The sequence below is a fragment of the Staurois parvus genome, unplaced genomic scaffold, assembly GCF_062004578.1.
Source record: "Staurois parvus isolate SC_StPar_1 unplaced genomic scaffold, SC_StPar_1.0 ptg000059l, whole genome shotgun sequence".
Lineage (NCBI taxonomy): Eukaryota > Metazoa > Chordata > Amphibia > Anura > Ranidae > Staurois > Staurois parvus.
In genome coordinates this window covers 4,833,850-4,858,021 of record NW_028317855.1, presented here as the reverse complement: position 1 = coordinate 4,858,021, position 24,172 = coordinate 4,833,850, and the positions used below count along the sequence as shown (strand labels likewise).

Below are 24,172 nucleotides of genomic sequence, written 5' to 3'. Positions count from 1 at the left end.
AAGAAGGAAAAGAAGAAGAAGAAGAAGAAGAAGGAAAAGAAGAAGAAGAAGAAGAAGAAGGAAAAGAAGAAGAAGAAGAAGAAGGAAAAGAAGAAGAAGAAGAAGGAAAAGAAGGAAAAGAAGGAAAAGAAGAAGAAGAAGAAGAAGGAAAAGAAGAAGAAGAAGAAGAAGGAAAAGAAGAAGAAGAAGAAGAAGGAAAAGAAGAAGAAGAAGAAGAAGAAGGAAAAGAAGAAGAAGAAGAAGAAGAAGGAAAAGAAGAAGAAGAAGAAGAAGAAGAAGGAAAAGAAGAAGAAGAAGGAAAAGAAGAAGAAGAAGAAGAAGAAGAAGGAAAAGAAGAAGAAGGAAAAGAAGAAGAAGGAAAAGAAGAAGAAGGAAAAGAAGAAGAAGAAGAAGGAAAAGAAGAAGAAGAAGAAGGAAAAGAAGAAGAAGGAAAAGAAGAAGAAGAAGAAGGAAAAGAAGAAGAAGGAAAAGAAGAAGAAGAAGAAGGAAAAGAAGAAGAAGGAAAAGAAGAAGAAGAAGAAGGAAAAGAAGAAGAAGGAAAAGAAGAAGAAGAAGAAGAAGAAGGAAAAGAAGAAGAAGAAGAAGAAGAAGAAGAAGGAAAAGAAGAAGAAAAAGAAGAAGAAGAAGAAGAAGAAGGAAAAGAAGAAGAAAAAGAAGAAGAAGAAGAAGAAGAAGGAAAAGAAGAAGAAGAAGAAGAAGAAGAAGAAGAAGAAGGAAAAGAAGAAGAAGAAGAAGAAGAAGAAGAAAAAGAAGAAGAAGAAGAAGAAGAAGGAAAAGAAGAAGAAGAAGAAGAAGAAGAAGAAGAAGGAAAAGAAGAAGAAGAAGAAGAAGGAAAAGAAGAAGAAGAAGAAGAAGAAGAAGGAAAAGAAGAAGAAGAAGAAGAAGAAGAAGGAAAAGAAGAAGAAGAAGAAGAAGAAGGAAAAGAAGAAGAAGAAGAAGGAAAAGAAGAAGAAGAAGAAGAAGAAGAAGAAGAAGAAGGAAAAGAAGGAAAAGAAGAAGAAGAAGAAGAAGAAGGAAAAGAAGAAGAAGAAGAAGAAGAAGGAAAAGAAGAAGAAGAAGAAGAAGAAGGAAAAGAAGAAGAAGAAGAAGAAGAAGAAGGAAAAGAAGAAGAAGAAGAAGAAGAAGGAAAAGAAGAAGAAGAAGAAGAAGAAGAAGGAAAAGAAGAAGAAGAAGAAGAAGAAGGAAAAGAAGAAGAAGAAGAAGAAGAAGAAGGAAAAGAAGAAGAAGAAGAAGGAAAAGAAGAAGAAGAAGAAGAAGGAAAAGAAGGAAAAGAAGAAGAAGAAGAAGAAGGAAAAGAAGGAAAAGAAGAAGAAGAAGAAGAAGAAGAAGGAAAAGAAGAAGAAGAAGAAGAAGAAGGAAAAGAAGAAGAAGAAGAAGAAGAAGGAAAAGAAAAAGAAGAAGAAGAAGAAGAAGGAAAAGAAGAAGAAGAAGAAGAAGAAGAAGAAGGAAAAGAAGAAGAAGGAAAAGAAGAAGAAGAAGAAGAAGAAGAAGGAAAAGAAGAAGAAGGAAAAGAAGAAGAAGAAGAAGAAGAAGGAAAAGAAGAAGAAGAAGAAGAAGGAAAAGAAGAAGAAGGAAAAGAAGAAGAAGAAGAAGGAAAAGAAGAAGAAGAAGAAGGAAAAGAAGAAGAAGGAAAAGAAGAAGAAGAAGAAGGAAAAGAAGAAGAAGGAAAAGAAGAAGAAGAAGAAGAAGAAAAAGAAGAAGAAGGAAAAGAAGAAGAAGAAGAAGAAGAAGAAGGAAAAGAAGAAGAAGAAGAAGAAGAAGAAGAAGGAAAAGAAGAAGAAGAAGAAGAAGAAGAAGGAAAAGAAGAAGGAAAAGAAGAAGAAGGAAAAGAAGAAGGAAAAGAAGAAGAAGAAGAAGAAGGAAAAGAAGAAGAAGAAGAAGAAGAAGGAAAAGAAGAAGAAGAAGAAGAAGAAGAAGAAGAAGAAGAAGAAGAAGGAAAAGAAGAAGAAGAAGAAGGAAAAGAAGAAGAAGAAGAAGGAAAAGAAGAAGAAGAAGAATGAAAAGAAGAAGAAGAATGAAAAGAAGAAGGAAAAGAAGAAGAAGAAGAATGAAAAGAAGAATGAGAAGAATGAAAAGAAGAAGAAGAAGAATGAAAAGAAGAAGAAGGAAAAGAAGAAGAAGAAGAATGAAAAGAAGAAGAAGAAGAATGAAAAGAAGAAGAAGAATGAAAAGAAGAAGAATGAAAAGAAGAATGAAAAGAAGAAGAAGAAGAAGAATGAAAAGAAGAAGAAGAAGAATGAAAAGAAGAAGAAGAAGAAGAATGAAAAGAAGAAGAAGAAGAATGAAAAGAAGAAGAAGAATGAAAAGAAGAAGAAGAATGAAAAGAAGAATGAAAAGAAGAAGAAGAAGAATGAAAAGAAGAAGAAGAAGAATGAAAAGAAGAAGAAGAATGAAAAGAAGAAGAAGAATGAAAAGAAGAATGAAAAGAAGAAGAAGAATGAAAAGAAGAATGAGAAGAATGAAAAGAAGAAGAAGAAGAAGGAAAAGAATGAAAAGAAGAAGAAGAAGAATGAAAAGAAGAAGAAGAAGAATGAAAAGAAGAAGAAGAAGAAGAATGAAAAGAAGAAGAAGAAGAAGAATGAAAAGAAGAAGAAGAAGAAGAAGAAGAATGAAAAGAAGAAGAAGAATGAAAAGAAGAATGAAAAGAAGAATGAAAAGAAGAATGAGAAGAATGAAAAGAAGAAGAAGAATGAAAAGAAGAAGAAGAATGAAAAGAAGAAGAAGAATGAAAAGAAGAATGAAAAGAAGAATGAAAAGAAGAAGAAGAATGAAAAGAAGAAGAAGAATGAAAAGAAGAAGAAGAATGAAAAGAAGAAGAAGAATGAAAAGAAGAAGAAGAATGAAAAGAAGAATGAAAAGAAGAAGAAGAATGAAAAGAAGAAGAATGAAAAGATTCTTCTTCTTCTTTTCATTCTTCTTTTCATTCTTCTTCTCATTCTTCTTTTCATGAAGAAGAAAAGAAGAATGAGAAGAATGAAAAGAAGAATGAAAAGAAGAAGAAGAATGAAAAGAAAAATGAGAAGAAGAATGAAAAGAAGAATGAAAAGAAGAATGAGAAGAATGAAAAGAAGAATGAAAAGAAGAAGTATTCCAGTACAGCAAAAAGTGTATCTGCAGAGAGCTCCGCTATTTCTGACAGTTCTCTGACAGTTCCTTCACATTTACAGCGGTTGAAACATTGTATCTATTTCCGAATAAAAACATCTGTATCCTAAATGGAAACAAATAGATACAATGTTTCAACCGCTGTACATGTGAAGGAACTGTCAGAGAACTGTCAGAAATAGCGGAGCTCTCTGCAGGGACACTTTTGCCGGCTGATCGGGAAAAATCCGATTCGCGCACCCAAAGTATGCTAATATTCGGATTCGCCGCGAATCGAATTTTTCCTGAAATTCGAAACGAATTCCACTTCGCCTGGTTCGATTCGCTCATCTCTACTGAAGAGCAGTGCTAAGCATGGTATGTCATATGAATGGCTGACTTCTCCTTCCACAGGCAAGGTTGAGACACTAAATGAAGGTGCCATCATATAATATTGGGGGAAAGAAAAAAGGTGACAGCATTGTCACTCTTCAGCCGGAAGTGGTCCTAACGCATATTTACTGGCAAAATCAATAGGAACGGAAAGGTAGATATAGGAAGTTTACTGCAGTCGCAACATACCATACAAGTACTGAAACATATTGGGGGAATTCAATAAAGCTGCTGCGCCACTTTTCTACCATTAATCCCTATTGTTAATGTATTGCACCAAATTCAGGAAGCATTTGTGACACTTTTTCTGATATCAACTCGTGCACCAAATTCAGCTAGTTATAGAATTCGCCACTTAGTGTCATGTTGAATGTGTCAAATGTAAAATGTGGAGCTAATTTTTGGCATAAAATGAGAAAAACGGACTCAGATTTTGCTAAAGTATCTTGAGTTCATTCTAAATGTGGTGCAGCATGAGCCAAGCTCAAGTACTAGACAGGCACATAAATTTGGAGCATTCAGCACCAAGGATTGAGCCTTCAGTGTTAGAGAATTTTTGTTTTTGCCTACAAAACACTTTATTCTCATTTATACGTCTTACCCCTGAATAGCAATCCACGATGGATCACTTTACAGAGGGCATGTGCCAGGCAGTGAGGAGGTGTTATGTTGCCTAATCACCACCTGTTTTAATCCCTAATAACTTGTACCCTCAGCACAACCGCATGCATTTACGCTGAAAGGGTTGCAGCTCAGCCATGTATTTTTAGCCCACAACCCACACACCCGCCACCACCAACTGCAAGCATAAACGTATCCCTAGAGCAAATATGGTTTTCTGGTGTTTTACTGTAACTTCAAGCTGGAACAACTTTTAGCATTGGTATTTATAGAATTGTGCAGCTAGATATAATTCAAGACAAGAAGCTAATGTGTATACAGGTAAAATAGATTCTCTTGTGACAAAGACTTCTAAGTAAACAATTACCATAAAAAGTATAACATGTAGTTTTGTTGCACTCTTACCTCTCCATTTTTAGGTACAATAGTCAATTCTTTATAACCATGAGGAATATATACATGACTGTAATTGAAGCGTGTCTTTTTCATAAATTGCTTTCGTATGACAGAGAAAGCACCATCACATCCAATAATCAAATCTGCATTCATGTGTATAGTATTTTCTTGATCCCTGAAAATACAGTCAAAACATATATTACCCCTAGTAGAATGTATTCTTCTATTACACATACAATACACTGAATACACTGCACAAAGTGATGCGATAGGCTTCCTGGTAGAAGACTATGTGCCCATTCCATGGGTCTTCACTAAAATAGTTCCCCTACCATATATACTAATACACTATATTTTTCTGTAGTGTTCCTAGAGAGAACACAAAAGAACTTAAAAATATTACTCTCTGTATTTCTACAATGGAATATAAATATACTGTAATTACTGCACTGTGTGATAATTCAGCAACCAATGCAAAAAAGCAATATATTTTTGTTTCATTACACTTGATTGTAGCCGTATTAGTGCACTAGCAACAGAAACAATTGAGTACTGTCTGTGATCCTTTTTTTATTTTTTTTTGCACTAACAAACAGTTTCAAGGACAAGCTTTCGGGGAGTGTCCCCTTCTTCAGGTCAGCTTTGACCTGAAGAATGGGACACTCCCCGAAAGCTTGTCCTTAAAATTGTTTGTTAGTGCAAAAAAAGTTTCACGGACAGTACTCAATTGTTTCTGTTTCATTACACAATCAGGTTTGTTCATATCTTGGTGTCAATGGCCAACTTTATATCTGTTAGGCAAATAACCGTCTGCTTTTAATTGAATTCCATATAGCTATATCACACAGGCTTCCTGGTATCAGACACTGCACAGTCAACAGTTTTATTAGAAGGAGAGAACAACCCTAGATTAATCCACTTATGTAAAAGCAAGGAAGATCCGGACAGCTGCACATCAATGATCCAGTTTACTAGAGATAAAAGATCAAAATGGCAGGTGACTAATATGTACACGTGTTTAATGCAGTTACCAGCGCTTATTCATTATCTACTGGACCCGATCACCAAATACAGGTTTAAATTCTCAAAAGCGTGAAAAGCATTTACTTCTCACCTGATGTATTTGTACCACTTGTCTTTTTGGTCTTTTATCTCTAATAAAGGGGATTGTTGCCGTGAAGTCCTCCGGATCTTCCTTGCTTTACATTATGCAACATATGAGCTGGGCTGGCACCTAATCAGAGGATGTGTATGGGAATAAATCAAAGGTGAACCCACCTGGAGAAGCTATGCATTGTATCTACAATAGACCACACCCATACAAAGAATTATTCAATGAGGGCTTTATATATCCATATTGTACCATTATTGATGGTTGTAAGGTGTGCAAATTCCCCCTTATATTATATTAGAAAAATTCACACAGTTGAGAATGATTCTCACAACTCTTTGGGTTTCTGGACAGACCCAGGAAATACAAGCTGCTCAGCTTCCTTCCCTAAGCAGCTCAGAGACCCCACATGATGAGAAAGAGGTAGGTGGGCAAGTGATCTGCAGTGAGGTGAATGGCCCTCCACTATCAGAACTGGCATGGAGGCAGCTAGGTACTAACCTAATAGCAGGCAGCTTCCCCAGATGACCCAGCTACCTTAAGAAGTACCTCTACAACGGCCACCAGAATATCACTGTTCCTGTGGAGTGGCCTTTTGTCCTTTGGCCTGGGATCCTTTCAGCTGTTCATTTCTTTTAGCAGAGCTACCCTGGACTTCACTAAGGGGGATGCTGATTATGAGGATAAGTAGTCGTTTGTGCTCTGAATGGTTTTGTTGATGTAGTGATTCTCAGCTAAACTACATATTACCCTGTTTCATTGATGGACATTGCTGTGAAATGACCATGTTTGTGAAGCTTTTATAATCTGTTTTAGATTATTCTGCGCTGTATGCATGCTCTCTGCCATTGTAAACCTGTTTTGCATTGTTTGCACCTAACTTTGCTCCTTTTTAGTAAACTGTAAATTATAGTTACTCCCTGTCAGATCGTTGGCTCAATTAGGAATTCTGTAAAACTCATTATCAAATTTGTGGCATTTATCGCAATTTCAATCTCTTAATTTGATGAACGGACTCCTATTTCCTCAAAGTCATATTCATGCAACGTAAGCCCCTAGTACCAGAATGTGCTCATGAAACACTTGCCACTCATAGCTGCTTGCACTATAATTCCACTTTAAGTGGAAAGACTAAAGTTCTGCTGATGCAAACTGAGCAGGAAAGCTCTTTATTGCAGAAGAGACATTGCATGTGCAAACTGAGCTGCACATACACAGTTCAGTTTATATTGCCAACACAGCCTGTGTGCTGGGATGAATTACTCATGCACATATGTAGGAGTGACATCATCCCATGTAGGCCAATGAAGATTGCAGAACACCCGCACTCAGAAGATGATGCTGGCACCAGCAAGGATTGTTGAAAGAAATGTTTAGCTCCACTTTATCAACACTGCGTGTGCCAATACGAGATGCAAAGTCCAACACAGGATGCATCTGGACAAGATCAGAAGAACAACAGCACTGCCAAGATTATGTTAAGAAATAGTAAGTCGGCCAAGCTTTGTTATTCAGAGGTCTGAACCAGGGCCGTAGAGAAGGGGGTACCACCAGCCCTCTGTGTATGGGGCCCAGGAACTTACGTGAATCAGATGTGGGCAGGGATGGTGATCAGCATGACAAGGGAGGATTACTGAAACTGATCCCCTGTATGGCTCTCTGCAGCTGCTGAAAGCTGGCTTTTTCTTCTCTCCCTCGCGCTGGCTTTCAGCTGCTGGAGGAAGGGTTTTACAAGGGATCAGTTCCTGTAATTGTCCCCCACCTCACCCATCACTCTCCCTGTGCATCATACATTTACCTCTGCTGCCCAGGCCCTCCCTTTGCCCCCTCCCTCACAGTGCTGCTAGCTTGCCTCCTCTCCCTCCCACTGGCAGCTGCAAGCACACAATAGGATCCTTCAGGATGGAGAGAGGGGGAAGGACCCAGAAAATATGTCACGTTTACCAGCTCTTCTTTTCCTGAATGAACACAGTGAGTGAGCGGTACTGATCTGTCACTGTGTTCATTATTAACTGAAGCACAGTAAACTGGTTTTTTTGGGGGGAGGGCTGTCAGTTTGCCTGTATGGGGCTTGGTGGTTTCCAACAACAGCCCTGGTCTGAACATCCAGTGGCTAGCTCAAAACCATAAATACCCTTACAATTACTGCATGCCCTGGTTACCGTTATGAAGTTAGCAAATTTACTGGCACTTAATAGGCCGGAAATAAAATTTTACTGACCCCAGGAGGTTTACCAGCCTGACCATGGTGGCAAATCTGTGTCACTGCTGTTCTGAGCAGTTTGTCCGTACGATGCATAAGTCATCATATATTACGTTTAGAATATAACTAATTATTATTATCATTAATGTAGGACTAATATCAACAAGTAGTATATAGTAGAAAATGAACATTTTAATGCATTTAAAAAGTAAACTTATACAACCTACCTGTTAAAAATTAGTGTACCAGACTCAACATTGTAGTCACTTAATTTGTGTTCAAAATGCATCTTCACATTTGGATACTTTTCAGCAGCTGTTAAAGAGTTTACAAAATAACCATGTTAAAATGGAAATGAAACACTTGGGCTACATTTCCAAACACCTTCTGAAAATAATGTAAACAATAAAAATATGAGCGCTGGGTGACAACAAGGAAAAACACAGACAGGAGCAGCCAGCATAGAAGAGGAAACAACCTCAGATCCTCCAAGAAATGCCAAAAATATAAGTACAAATGCGGCGCTATATAGTATTTACAGTATGCAGGTGGTATCTCACAGTATTAAAACTTATTTGATATAGTACATGCGGATTAATGTGACTGTTGTGACACAGTGAGCAATAATTAACTTTCGTGACTGCTGGGACTGTGGTACTATATAATATTAACAGTATACAAATGGTATCTCGCAGTAACAAAACTTATTGGATATAGTTCATGCGGAGTGATGTGACTGTGGAGACACAGTGAGCAATGATTAACATTCGTGACTGCTGTGGTTGGAAACAATGAGCATACTATGCACCGACCAAATAGTATCACACAGTAACGTAAACTTGTAGAATATAGTTCATGCGAAGTAATGTGACTGTGGTGACACAAAGAACAGCGGATAACTTTCGTGACTGCTGTGGCTGGAAACAATGAGCATACTATGCACTAACCAGATAGCACAGATAAATGTGCGTTGGAGTATATAAGACCTACTCCTTGGTACTCTGGGGGTGGGAACTCAGCATGCGGATGTGATCATCAGGTGGGGGTGTTTCACCAGCTGTCATCTATCCAAAGCAGGTTCCCACATCTCAGGTTAACTGTGTCCAGCAGTACAATTTCCATCCATCAGGGGGATCATGCATTCAGATGGGAACCAAGAAAAGATCCTTCAGGATAAGGACTCTCAGTGCCAAAAAAATGAGCCCAGAGAGAAAAGAACTCCAATAGTGTAGTATGTTTAATGATCACATAAGACTAACATCAAGGTACAGGTAAAAGAGTAGAGCCAGCACTTACATCTGAGGTAGTTTGTAGGTCATGTGGTTAGTATTCCATGAGAAAGGGTATCTCCCTAATGCATTTTGTGTAATAACACATTTTCAAAGGGCCGCCGGGCCTCCACGTGGCACCGGCGGCATAGTGTAAATGGCGCCCTGGGCTCCTGGGCTCTACCTCTGAAGATGTGCGTGCGCACGAAACGCATCAGTTGGAGCCCAGGGCGCCATTGACACTACGCTGCCGGTGCCACGTGGAGGCCCGGCGGCCATCTTTAATCTTAAAGGGTCAGTCATTTGATTAAACCTGGCACCATTCTTCTGCAGACCCAGATTGATCCCTGCACCAGCCTTTGAGGAGGAGGAATTTTCCACTTCACACATTTCTGTAAGGATTTCTGTGACCTGCTGGACCTCCATTTCGCCACACGAGGGCGCTTCATCTCTACTATCTTCAGCTCCTGCCCATTACCAGACCAGAAAAGAGAGGGGAATCTCCATGATATCATATACACATGCGTATTATTAATACGTTTCTGGTTAGTGCGCATTTCTAACTTTTGCACTGGGAATCAGCGAGCACCATTACTGGACTGTGATTTATTTATTGATTTATTTATTAATTTGCTTTGGTTTCATTCATTATTTATATCTGCCCGCAATATAGTAACATCACACAGCGCTTCATTTTCTTTATATATATGAAGTTAAAACCTGACTGGCTACCATGCACAGCTGCACCAGAGTGCTGCAGTTTTAGTAATTATTCATTCAAAATAAGAACTAGGAGGTCCTTTTTTTTATCCTTATTAAACAGATTCCTTTTCTTACAAAATGTTTTTTAAAAAGGTACAGGGGTTAGACGAAATTATGGAAACACCAGGTAAAATAATGAACTTGTTACTCAATATGGTGTTGGACCACCTTTGGCATCCAAGTCTTGGATTGTGGATAATGGAATCTGGGAAAATTGGAATGATTTTTGCATGAAGAGTGGCATTAGATTCCGAAGGCAAAAAACAAGCTCAAACTTTGTTCTGCAAAATTGACTATGGTGGCTCTATGATATGGAGGTCCAGCAACTACGGCACCCAGGGAAGGTTCGAGACTTTGCCTGCATGCTCATCAAACCACGATTAGACAACACCAGCTCTGTAAATAGGAGCGTTATCTTGGTAAATGGCTCTGTCTTCGGGAAACAATGTCTGCAGCATGGGGTGCCCATGTTCGGCCAAAATCTTTACATAGTCACTGGCAGTGACTCTACCTTTCAAGATGATGATGGAGCCTACATAATACCAAGATATGGCTGCCCAAACTATGATTGCGCTGCCACCATGCTTTACTGTTGGCACAAGACAGTCTTGCTGGTAAGCTTGCAATGGTGTTTGACACACGTAAACATGTCCAGTGGTCAGGAAAAGTGTGAAGCTTGATTCATCAGACCATATTACAGTCTTCCATTGATTGATAGTCCACGATTTATGGGTGTAGCACCACTCTCTAAGCATTAATATCAATCACTAGTGGTTTGGCAATTGTAGCTCGCCCGTGAATATTTTGCTTATGGAGTAACCTCCACACACTGAGATTGAGATCAGTCTTTGATTAACTTTGATATTGTACCTCAAACCACCACAAATAAAATTGTCAACTGCAGTCGCAGAGGCATTAGCTAAGCAGGCACCAACAATTTGCCCTCTTTGAAACTACATAAGCTGTGATATGACTCAGTATTACATGCAGTAAATGACAAAAGTTAGGCTTTCCACCTGTTAATTAGGTGTCTCATCACCCAGCGGAAGCAAAAGAATGTTGCATCACTTCCACTTTCAAACGCAAAACATGTTCTCACTTTCACACCTGCAAATCATGTAGTGTTTCCATATTTTTGTCCAACCCCCTGTATATTTAACAGACCAAAGGGCAAACAAATGCAGACAAAGAGATGCCTTGTTAGGTTTCACATGCATTTTAATAAAATAAATGTTATTATATTTTAGCTTCTTTTGTACAGTTGCAGTTTTTTAAAATATGTAGTATCTGTAAAGGTAATAATTGCCTTTATCAAAGCCCTCTTAGGGAAAATAGCTCTCTAGTAACATTTCTGGCAATATAGCTTCACTTTCAACTCTCTCCAGCAACATAGAACTCTCTAGTTTCACATATATGCAGCCTGGGAATGCATGCATAATCGTGTGCTTTTCTGACCCACACAGAAATGCGCTACTCTTTAGCAGATGCACGGGGTGCCATTACTTATTAATGGCACCCTCTTGCATTGGCACATATGAATGGGCTGCTGAACCTGCCACCTGCACTCTCGCACAAGTGTGAAAGTAGTCTAATAAATTGGCAGCATGTGCTTGTGTCATTCTTGTAGTTTCATGTTCTTGTGACAAGCAACATGAATACATTTTTCATAAAATATACATCAAACATATATCACTCACCATCCAGCAATTCTTTGTTCAGGTTTGCTCGATCAACTGACAAAATATACTGAAGTAAAAAATATAAATCATAAAATTTTAAATAAAATTAAAGAAATTTATAAAAATCACCAGGTCACACAAAAAAAAAAAAAAAAAAAATCACAAAATGTCACCACAGTATACATTACAGGAAATATGCCAAGGAGAAAAAATGATTTTTACATTTGTTAAAAAAAGATCACCCAATTCAAACTTCAATTTCCACACTATAGTAAGTAGAATGACTCAAGAGTTGGACTCTCTCATAGTCATAGTTCATGAAAACTAATGCCAAATGACATTGAGTTTTAGTGTAATGAAGAGCCTGGCTTTGACAAAAAGGGATAAAATCTTTGTGGATTTTGTTTTCTATAAAGTGGTATATTGGGGAGTATTGTTTCTTTTACAGAACAAAGTTTTTTTTAAGCTAGTTTTTAAATCTAATGTAGCACCACCCTCGTAAGGGCTGCTTGTATTTTTGCCCAGGATTCCCTCTTTCCTCGCCCCACAGCCAGGCACCAAGTATTTTCCACAGCCAGGTACACACACTTTTGCTCTTTGTCTTCAATAACCTGTCTAGGGGATGTTTGTTTTTGGAGAACTGGGGATAGGGATGGGGAATTTAGTAAGATTCTCCAAAATTAGAACTATTAACACTGAGGACATCTATCTGATCTTAGTTGAGCACTCTTGAAGTCCTGGCTGAAAGCAGATAGACTTCTCTTTAATTTTTAGCAACAAGTAGTTTAGGAGTGAGCAAGGTCCCTTTTTCAGTAGTAGTAGTTACAGGGCTGAGCTCCTCAGGTATAAGCCAGTTATGACAGACTGGGACAGCCCAAAGGTAACGTAGCTAAGCAAAGTCCTTTGTAGTAGCAACAGTTGGACAAGCTCTCCAGAACACTATCCAGAGTTCCCTTTTTTAAGACCCACACAGACTATCAAGCACCAGAGAGGTAGCAAGCACACAGAGTTCCCAAATTCCTCAATGTCTGTACTCAAGACCCAAGGACAAAATGGTTGCTTTCTTCCAATCTTCCAAGCGAAACCCTCCAGTGATACCAGACAGAGCTTTGGCAGACAGCTCCCCTCAGTCAGCATACTGTAGAACCAGGGTCACTCTCTCTAACTTCAGGCCCCCAGGCCCACAAGAGGCCCGCATGGCAGCCAGTGCCAGGCGAGGCAAGCCTGCCTCAGGCCTGGCTTGGTTCAATCCTCTCCCAGGAAAGACTCTAAGCCCATGTGCTCACAGAACAAATATTACTTCCAGCATGTAATAGGGCCACCATCCCCTGCAATTGGCCAGGGCTGTATCCATATTCATGCTGCTCATTTGCCTAGTTCCTTCCCAGGTTCTGGAAGGATCTCATAGCTTCCTGAAGGCGAGCAAACTCTGCAGGACCAGGACATCATGAGCAGACCTGACTAATCCATCACAGCACTCTTAAGCAGAGAGCCCAATTAAATTTTCCTAACAGTCTCTCTAATAGGCAGAGAAACACAGTTATACTTGCCCTAACTATACAAATCCTAGCACCTAACTAGCACATGTTTTGTTAGATGAATGTGAAAGGAACAGTGAGATTCTCTTACCTTGTAATGACTATATTTGAGGACATGCAGGCCAAAATGCTGGCAGAAAGATTTTCCCACAATAATCTCAGAGGCTTACTATCAGTACTGCAGTTGCATTCCATTGTTCTGATAGTCTCAGATCAGCAATGTCCCAAGCAGAAACAATATGGGAAAAAGTCAGAGAACTGGCTTTTTTTCTTATTATTCCCTTGGAAAAAGCAGATTCCCTCAGTAAAATGTTGGGTGTTTTATTTTAGAAACTATAAAACCCAGCACAAGCACAATGGATCTGTGAATTACCAAACACTGGGGCTGTGATTGATGCTGCCTAAAGCTCACATATGAAGTATGAATATGGAACTAAATGGAGTCTTTTTGCAGAAGAGCTTTGAGAAGGGAACTCACTAAGTTTGGGTGATCTCAGGAGCAGAACAGATGTTGCATTCAAGTATACTCCTCACATTAAGCTAGAGGTCTCATAGGAATGGATCACAGCAAAGTGGACTTTAGGCATATACTTTCCTAGGACATAGTCAAAAATACCTCAACATAGAATACAATGAGTCTATAGGAACACGTGTGTGTGTGTGAATGCATCTGACGAGTGAACATGCATCACATGCAATAAGGATTATCATAACGTGCATGGGCACACGCAGTTTTAAGCTTTGACGTGTTTGGTATCTATTTACTCAACTTTAGACTGAAAACACCTCAGGAGCAGGTATTAATGTGTAGTAATGTATTTCAATGTATTCCAAGCAGCAGATTGTGATATGTATAACATTACCTGGTGGTGCTTTCCATAAGGTATTGAGTATTTTTTTCCATTACGAGGATGAATCATTCTTGCATACATTGGAATGCCCTTGGCTACAATCTGTTAAACAAGATAAGTACATTTTTTTAAAGGGGGTTCTACTTTACCTGTGAATTTATTAAATCCTCTCTCAACTCTTTATAATTAAAGGTCTATCCAACCTACTTAACCTCCCTAGCGGTATGATTATGTCCATATCTCTGTGCTGAAAGCGGTACTTTTTTTGCATGGAAATATGTCGTTTTTTTATTGTAGGCCTATCATTTTTAGGAATAACTCACTGAAATCTGTCCATACAAGAGTCTAGTAAACATTCCGGGTAGGATAAAACTTGAAACACGAAATCATAAATTATAATTTAATAAATAATCATAAAAAATAATATTATAATAATAATAAATTTAATTCAATAATATAATCAAACAAAAAACACTGAAATTTGAAATATAGCGCCAAGTTCGCACATCACTGAGCAAAGTCGCAAAATCGTTTTCAGTGTCTGATGACGAATTTGCCCCACGAATCATCATCACTCAATTCTGCAAGTGGTTCTGATTTACGATCGCTGTTCTCTAGCTAATCTAAAACTGCTTTTGACATAAAGGGACGCTTTTTGGACGCCATGGACATTTCTCAGTTTCCAGGCAGAAAGAACAGTAAAAATGCAGGCAGGGCACAGGACAAAGCACTCGGGACAAAATGTATGTGAAATGCTTTGAAACAGTAATGTTTTACTATGTAATATTCGTTTATTAGAAAATGACAGTTTTTAAAATTTTTCAATTTGCCGCCGGTTCCGGCCCCCGTACGTCCCGACGCTCGCAGGGACTGGAACACGGAACCCAGATGCCGGCATCGGCCGGAGGAGATGGCCAGGGACGCATCACAGGAACGAAGGACAAGGTAAGCACTGCAGGGACTCCCTGAGCAACGCCGCATGGTAAGCCCGAGTGTAGCTAGGAGTTACCGCTTTTGGTACTGAAACTTTACCCCGAGCTACACTCAGGAATACCGCCAGGGAGGTTAAAGCTGAAGTTTAGCTAAACAGGATTTTTAGCGCTACAGCTTTAGTTACCTTACTTACCTGTAATGAGGTATGTGCCATATCGTGCATGCAGCTGCATCCTGTACCTGCAGGAATAATGTACAACAATACTTACCTTTAAAGAATAAGCTCAGCATTGGAACATGCTATATGTTTCACCCATTTTTAGGGTACAATGTGTGACATTTCAGCATCTGCAGCTTCTTCCCCCTCTATCCCCCCTCCTTGTGACAGCAGGTGGGGGGGATCTTCTCTGCCCACACGGCTGCATCATTCATTCACAGCAAACTACGTGAATTGCAAAGGCACTGGTGAGCGCACTTGTAGTCCGTCAATTCTTTCTGCTATTCAGTAACTCCCTGCCAGTATGAGGTACTGGCAGACAGCTTACTGAGTGCCTGCAGGATCCAGGCATTGCAGCTGTGATCAGCAATGCCTTACAGGCTGCAGTGTAAAAAAAATTAATAAATGTACATTTTTACCTGAAGAAAAAAATGATGCATTTTTTTGTAAAAGGTGAACCTAGCCTTTAAAACAGTATTGGGATTACAACATGGTGTTAAATGAACCAAGCAGAAAAGTGTGCCATTTAACTCATGAATAAAAACTGCATTTATAAACACTATATATTGAGACAATCTTGATGTCTTGAAGAGTCCTATTTACAATAATTGGGTTTGCAACTATATTTGGACATGTCCACATAAATGGGCAACACAGTGGCTAAATGATTATCATTTCCACCTGGCAGTACTAGGGTTGTTGGTTCGAATTCCAACCACGGCACCACCTGCCTGAAGTTTGCATGTTCTCCCTGTGCCTGCGTGGGTTTCCTCCTGCACTCCAAAGACATGCTGGTAGGTTAATTGGATCCGGTCTAAATTGGCCCTAGTATGTGTATGTATGAATGTACATTAGGGACCTTAGATTGTACACCCCTTGAGGGTTAGGGACTGATGTGAATGTACAATATATATGTAAAGTGCTGCATAAACTGACGGCGCTATATAAGTACCTGAAATAAGTCAATATATGGTGTCACATGCCTTGAGTTTCCATTTAAAAATCACATATATCCATCTCAAAAACATTTAATACAATATGTAAGGCTTAAAAAAATTAGGATGTAGAGATATTTCCATCAGGGGTACTATATCTTATGAAAATACAACAGTGACCTAAATTTACACAAAGCAAAAATTTAAATTTTTGGGACAGTTGTACCAAAGAAAAAAAAAACGAAAATATTGGACATTGTATTATCAAATATTTGAAAAGTGGCATATCTGATATCTTTCTACTTAGATTTAATTAACCACATTACTTTTTTCTTTTCTTTCAATTCCCATATAAATCAATAGTACAGAATATAAGTAACATCCAATTACATTCAAGGAGCTTTACCTATAAAACGTTTATGGCTGAAAAGTACTACACTCTGGGCATTCTTCTTTCTGGCTCTATATGAGCCAATACCACCTTAGAGCCCATACCTGGAGGACGGCACCTGTGTGGCAGATTACCAGGGAGGAAGGAGAGTCTTGGACCTAACCAGGCTCAAAAAGACTACCTTTTAAGGGGGACCTCCGGCCATATTTCATATACCATGAGTATTATGATCTGTCATCTGGTGAGTGTGCATTTTTAACATCCCTCTGACACATCACCTGAATGATCATCTGGGAACACACGGATTACCCACTGGAGACTATTTTGATCACATCAGTCCCTAATATCAATTTTGAACTGTAATATGCTCTCTACCTAGGGGAGTTTTTGTGATATATTTATCATCTTTTAATATCACATGCACGGCACCTTAATATATATTGTCATATATGTTTATTGCATTTTGTCACTTTATTTGGTCACTTTATTTAGCTATCATATGTTTATGTATACATTTGTTTAGCGCTGCGCCTTTTGTGTTGGATTTCATTTTATGAGGTATTTTTTGGTTGCCTTTGGTGTATCAGCTGCTAGTTGGTTTTGGCGCTCGCTTCCTTCTTATTTTACTATACATTCAAGGTGCCTGACTTAGTTTGCAAACATAGTAAAAGTCCATTCACAAAGGAAAAAAACAAAAGTGTGTGAAATGAAGGATTAAGCACTGACAGTGTATTGAAATTTACAAATAAACAATCAGTAGTGAATGCATAGTCAACTGGCCTTCACTTCCTAATGAGAATTCCCTGTGACATTGCTTAAGTGCTGTTCAAGGTCCCTTTCAGTGATTAGCATGTTTTTTGAAGTAATACACACGGTTTCTGCCTTACTAGGGTTACTATTGTAAATATTCACATGGCAAGTGCTCTCATGCAAGGCTTAAAAGAAACCATTCTACTATACTGTATCATTCAGATGTGCACTTCCAAATAGAAATTAAAAAAAAGGTATAAAGATGAGCAATTTTTTTTTCTATAAAACACACATAACCACAAAAGCATTTTCACATACCTGGCACAAATGTGTACAATGGTTGTCTTGTACAAAGGATGAGGTTTGGGTTTGCTGCTACCATGAGTTTGTGATTAATCTGTATGTTTTACAAAGCTTACGAGACAACCTTTTGGCCAGAAACATTACAGGCAGAAATAAGGAACATGAAACATGACAGCCAATAATTTGGAGAAATGGCTAACCAAGCCCCCTTTCTATATCAGGGTTTGTTCACAGCAGTCCTATTGTCAGTAAGTGTTGGGGATGGTAGTGAGAGCTGTAGGATAAGATACTTTTTTGACATTGGGGCATGTTCCCCATGGCAGTGCTGTTTCCCATGCTTTTTGTTTGACAAGAGCTTGCTTATTAGTCCTAAAATAGCCAATACTGAATAAGTTTTGCCTCTATAGACCTATTTGGGGTTTACCACAAGATTCCTGATTTGGGACCAGGCCTGCACTGGTACAAAAAAAAAAACCCAGTCATTTTAGACTGAACAACCAATTTTTCCATGAGGGAGGGAGTTTGCGGGGGCAGTTGGAGACAGAATATTCCTCCGCACTGTAATATAAGGGGGCACTATGGTATAAATGCCTGGTGAGCCCTATGGCCAGTCTGGGCCTGTTTCTGATTCAAGCCATAAATTGCAAAAAAGTGTTCAGAAACTAAACCTGGGCAGAAAGGCTTATCCCTAGAGATCTGTTATCTTTGATAAATATTTATGGTTGCACCTCGTTATCGAAAAGAAAAACACTCCTTTTTACTGCAGCATCCAGTTGAAATCTAAATCCCAATTATGGGGCTATCCAAATACTGGCTAAAAAATCCCATCAAGGAGGATAACACAAAGGGCAAACTGCACCCACACCCACTGAGAAACCACCTCAAGCTGTGTTTCTCTAATGATTATAATTATGTTTGACTGCAACAGATAGAGTCGGAGGGAATATCACATGGTCGGACCTCGCTCTGCTATCCACTTTCTGGGTCTTCAGATCCATATGTTTTTTTCCTGGAAGCTGAACGACCCCATGGTCCTGACAGATGTGATACATGAGATTGATTCGTACTTTACTATTAATGATACTCCGGGTTGCAACCAGGAAGTGGTCTGGGAAGCCCATAAGGCGGTCATCCAGGAGGTTCTTATTAAAAACGGTGCTAGAATAAAAAAAAAAAAAAAAAAAAAAAAAGGTGAGGCACAATTGTCTGCCCTCCTAGCAAAAATTTAGGTTGCTTTGAAAACTTAATGGTTTCTTCACCGCAACAAGGTTATGGAACTTTTGCGTTTCAAGGCCAAAGCTGCCCTTGAAACATGTTGCTGAGTATTCTATGAATCAGATGACAAGTGTGGTTGTATCTTGGCTCACTCTCTGCAAGCATAACTCTTGGCAATTTATGTTCCCTGCATCATGCAATCAGATGGACGGCAGTCTACTTTTCCATTGCACATCGCCAAGGCTTTTGGGGAATTTTAGTCTATCCTATATAACCTTGGGCACTCCTCCTGCCCCGAAGACTCCCTACACAAGTACCTGCAGAACTCAGGCCTTCCTAGGTTGCCCTCACCAATCCGACAAGAGCTGGAAGACCCTATCTCCTTGATTGAAGTACAGAATGTGCTGAGCTCTTCCAAATCTGGCAAAGCCCCAGGTCCTGATGGCCTAACTTTACAATATTACAACATTTTGCTTCCACACCTAAGACAGCATATGGTTAAACTGTTTAACATGTTAGGTGACTCGGCCTCTCTCCTGCAGAACTCATATCTCCTTGCTAGCTCATATTAGTGTGCTTCATAAGGAATGGAAAGACTCCTCTTCATGTGCCAGTTATAGACCAATCACTCTCTTAAATGCTGATCTCAAACTGTTCACCAAGATTGTCAGTACATGCCTTCAACGACACTTACCCTCCATCATCAGGTCAGCTTTATTCCATCCCGAGAAGCGCCGGACAATATCAATAAAATTCTGAACCCGATTCAGACCACCAATCACTTCAACACTGCCTGCGTGTTTCTAGGGACGGACGCCGAAAAGGCCTTTGACCAGGTCAATTGGAGGTTCATGTTTATAGTCCTTCAGCATATTGCACTGGGATCACATATGTGCCAATGGGTGTCTAGTGTGTACACCACCCCTACTGCCTTGGTTAAAGTGAATGGAGTCCTCTCTGATCCCTTCCCCATCTCCAACGGCACTCAACAGGGTTGCCTCTTATCTCCTCCTTTTGCCCTCACGTTGGAACCTTTTCTCTGTACGGTTTGGAGGAACCTAGACATACAGGGATTAGAGGTTGGCAGGATGCAGCACAAAGATATCAGCTTACGCTGATGATATGATGTTCAAATTCACCAACCCAATAATATTCATCCCCAAGCTCCTTCAGGAATTTGAACACTACAGTAACTTATCTAACCTTAAAATGTATTTTTCTAAGTCAGAGGCGATGGGAGTAATGTTGCCTCGATCTCTCCAAAGTTCCCTGCAGTCCAATTTAAACTTCAAGTGGTCTACTACAGCTCTAAAGTATCTGGGCATGCTGATCCCTCCACGACTGTCACACACTCTCTCTCTGAATTTTCCCCCACTCCTGGAGAGAGTCCGGTCTCTTTTGTCTGCTTGGCATATATTCCTAGTTTGGTCGGTGAAACATTGTAAAGATGTGCATCCTGCCTAACTTCCTTTATCTTTTTCAGGCCTTGCCAAACAAGCTGACACTGTGTTATAGGACTTCATCTGGGTAAAGAAGAGACCATGGATCCAAGCTTTTAACCATGCCCAAACAATGTGGTGGGTTGGCAGTTCCAGACCTAAGCAAATACTATCAAGCAGCCCATCTTGGGAGGCTTTTAGACTGGTGAGGCCATGGCGACATTAAAATACGGCCCAATATTGAACAGGTCCAAACCCTGATTTCACTCAGTAGATCACCATCATGCCACGTGAGCTCCCCACTCTATTTCAAAATGCATCCTTTGATTGGTACAAAATCCCTTGTAAGCTCTGGCCTCCACCTCCTTGTCATCGGAACACTCCCCTCTTTATCCTATTTTGGGGTATCCAGCATACGAACTGGGCCTCATACACGTCTCTTTTATGTCCCTATCCTACTTAAGATAATTTCAGGCCTCCCACTTCCTTGTGAATGGGGCCTGGCCCTCCATACAACTTCTCAGTGACCCTTCAGGTCCTTATAAATTGGATTTCTGGAGGGCCCTTCAACTCCACCATTTTCTGCGTTCACTTCCTCCCCGATAGCTTTAGACGTCCACTTTCGATGCTGGAGGAATCTTGCTCCCCTCTTTATCCTATTTTGGGGTATCCAGCATTCGAACTGGGCCTCATACACATCTCTTTTATGTCCCTATCCCACTTAGGATGATTCCAGACCTCCCACTTCCTTGTGAACGGGGCTTGACCCTCCATACAACTTCTCTGTGACGTTTCAGGTCCTTATAAATTGGATTTCTGGAGGGCCCTTCAACTCCACCATTTTCTGCGTTCACTCCCTCCCCGATAGCTTTAGACATCCACTTTCCATGCTAGAGGAATCTCGCTCTGCTGAGGATGCCTTAAATCATGCCTTGTCTAAATTATATGCTCTACCGGTGCTGCCACTCGAAGGCTTCTGCCCACCTTACCTATCAAAGTGCGAGGCGGATCTGGGAAGAACCTTTACAGAAGACCAAAAAACCAACATACTTAGTTTCTCCCTAAAATCGTCTTTATGCAAAATACAAGAAAGCAACTTTAAGATATTGGCTTGTTGGTATAGAACTCCTATATTGCTACATAAGCTCTCTCCCATCGATCCTATTACTTGTTGGAGATGAAAAGGAGGCAGGTGGAGCTCCCCTCCATGTGTTTTGGTCCTACCCTTGGCTTGCAGGTCTGCCGTATCATCCAAAAATTCACAGACGTTCTTGTGTCTGTAGATCCAGCATTTTTTCTTTTACAGGTCACCAATATGGCATCCAAGACTTACAAGAGGTCTGTACTTCGCCATCTATTGAATGCAGACAAATCTTGTATCTCCCTATGTTAGAGAGAAGCAAAACCTCCATCGATCAGGCTCTGGCTACGTAAAGTATTCAGCACTGTTAATTCTGAATGGGAGGTAACTCCCATTCATAATTAACAAGACTGAATACACCCAGTGCCAGGAAAGGCACTTTTTTTGTGAGTGGCATTTTTATTGTTTGACCCTATTATTAAAGTTCTATACGGTTTACACTATGGGATGTCTGATTTTGCTTTAATTTATACTGAAAATATGAATTACTGTCTGTGTAGGAGAGGAGCTTTCTAATATTGATGCAGTCCTGGTGGAGGGTTATCGGTTACCACCAGCAATCACGGTTAAGAGGGTGAATGATTATCGGCCATCAATACCATATTACATACTGGGACAGCATGAAAAGCACGTTTGGCTTATCTAGAGATAGGTGGTCATGAGATGACAGTGAGTTTACATCTATGTGGTGCACCAGTGTGAACCATTGAGTACTTGCCACTTCAGTACGGAGGTTCACCATTAAAGATACAGCACCATTGCACTAAAAAGTCACATGTTGGGACCAATTATTTATTTCAATTTTGTTCATTGTTATCACTTTTTTATGACCTTAGCGCGGTCCATTTGAAATATTTATGATTTTGTGTATAGGAGTTCACAATTAGGACTGCTGCTATATAGGCATTATATATAGTGCATTTTTGATACATTTAATTTTTTTCCTAAACGCAACAGCACCCCCCTTTTTTTCAATATATTCTCACCAAGCTGCTTGACGATAGTTTGGTAGCCCAGTCCAGCCTTGTGTAGGTCTACAATCTTGTCCCTGACATCTTTGGAAAGCTCTTTGGTCTTTGCCATGGTGGAGAGTTTGGAATCTGATTGTTTGATTGCTCCTGTGGACAGGTGTCTTTTATACAGGTAACAAAATGAGATTAGCAGTACTCCCTTTAAGAGACTGCTTCTAATCTCAGCTTGTTACCTGTATGAAAGACACCTGGTAGCCAGAAATCCTGCTGAATGATAGGGGATCAAATACTTATTCCCCTCATGAACATGCAAATCCATGCATAATTTGTTAGACATGCATTTCTTTAGAATTGTTTGTTGCTATTCTGTCTCTCAGTGTTACAATACACCTACTATTTGATTTTTGGATTGATCATTTCTTTGTGAGTGGGCAAACATTCAAAATCAGCAGGGAATCAAATACTTATTTCCTTCACTGTAGATTATTCTTTTCTACGCCCGAGCTAAAAAATGTTGTGTAGTATAGATAGTCTGCTATACTCCTAACCAATCTCATCTGCTTCTGTTTAATTACATTTTCCAAAACAACAAAGTGAGACAAACAGACTTTATTCTCAAAATGTAAATTAAAAAAAAAAATATAGATTTGTTATGTAAAAAAGTAAGTACACCCCCTCCATTTACCACCACTTATAATACAATCCATAACAATAGAAATTGATATTCCACATTGGATGCCAATGATTAGAACTTCCTTAACCAACTCAATACTGGACACTTTCACCCCCTACCTGCCCAGGCCAATTTTCAGCTTTCAGTGCTCTCATACTTTGAATGACACTCAGTCATGCAACACTGTACCCATATGAAATGTTTATCATTTTTTTCCCCACACAAATAGAGCTTTTTGGTTGTATTTATCCACCTCAATACTGGGCACGTTTACGCTCTTTCTGCCCAGACCAATTTTCATCTTTCAGCGCGCTCACATTTTGAATGATAATTATTCAGTCATGCTACACTGTACCCAAATAAATTGTGTATCATTTTTATTCATGCAAATAGAGCTCTTTTGGGGGTATTTATTCACCACCGTTTTTTTTTTTCTTTCGTTTTTGCGATATAAGCAAAAGAAAAGTGAAAATATAGAAAAAAAAATAATTTTATAATAATAATAATTTCCTCAAATTTAAGCCAGAATGTATTCTGCTAATGTATATGTCTTTGGTAAAAAAAAACCAAAACAAAATTCCAATAAATATATATTAATTGGTTTGTGTGAAAGTTATATTGTCTACAAGGTATGCTATGTATCAATGCATGATGAGGCCCTAGAACAGGGGTGTCAAACTAGTGGTCCTCCAGCTGTTGCAAAACTACAAGTCCCATCATGCCTCTGCCTTTGGGAGTCAAGCTTGTAACTGTCAATCTTGCAATGCCTCGTGACACTTGTAGTTTGACAACAGCTGGAGGGCCGCCAGCTTGACACCCGTACCCTAGAATATCAGGACAGTACAAATGCCCTACAAATGACCCTTTTTTGGAAAGTAGACAGTCCAAGGAAATTAGCAAGAAGCATGTTGAGGTTTTGAAGTTGTAATTATTTTCCCACAATTGTTTAGAAAATGAAGACATTTTTTCCCCACAAAATTGTCACATACTTGCAATTACACCCCAAAATACATACATTTTGCTACTCCTGAGTATGGCGATACCACGTGTGAGAATTTTCCCCAGCTTGGCCACATCCAGAGGCCCAACATCCAAGTAGCACCTTCAGACATAGGGGCATAAATTACACATCCAATTTCCTAACTACCTAACACATATTTTGAGGCCCACTGGCAACAGATTGACAGCCCACTAGGGACACTAACAGATGTTGATGTTGCAATGGGACACTGAGTACACTGTGGCAGATGTTTTTGGTCACAGGTACACTGTGACCGATGTTGATGGTCCACTAGGGA

The 24,172-nt window shown here is 39.5% G+C and overlaps 1 protein-coding gene across 2 annotated transcripts in view; it reads right to left on the bottom strand.

Annotated features, from left to right (window-relative positions):
* Window positions 1–24,172, bottom strand: part of KMO (kynurenine 3-monooxygenase) — an 81,389-nt gene that overhangs the window by 39,287 nt on the left and 17,930 nt on the right. For both annotated transcript variants that reach the window (XM_089668647.1, XM_089668648.1), the window contains exons 4-7: window positions 13,919–14,008; window positions 11,536–11,584; window positions 8,036–8,123; window positions 4,504–4,669 (exon numbers count right to left, since the gene is read on the bottom strand). In XM_089668647.1, the coding sequence (XP_089524773.1) occupies window positions 4,504–4,669; window positions 8,036–8,123; window positions 11,536–11,584; window positions 13,919–14,008 (393 nt within the window). The remainder of the gene's footprint in view (window positions 1–4,503; window positions 4,670–8,035; window positions 8,124–11,535; window positions 11,585–13,918; window positions 14,009–24,172) is intronic.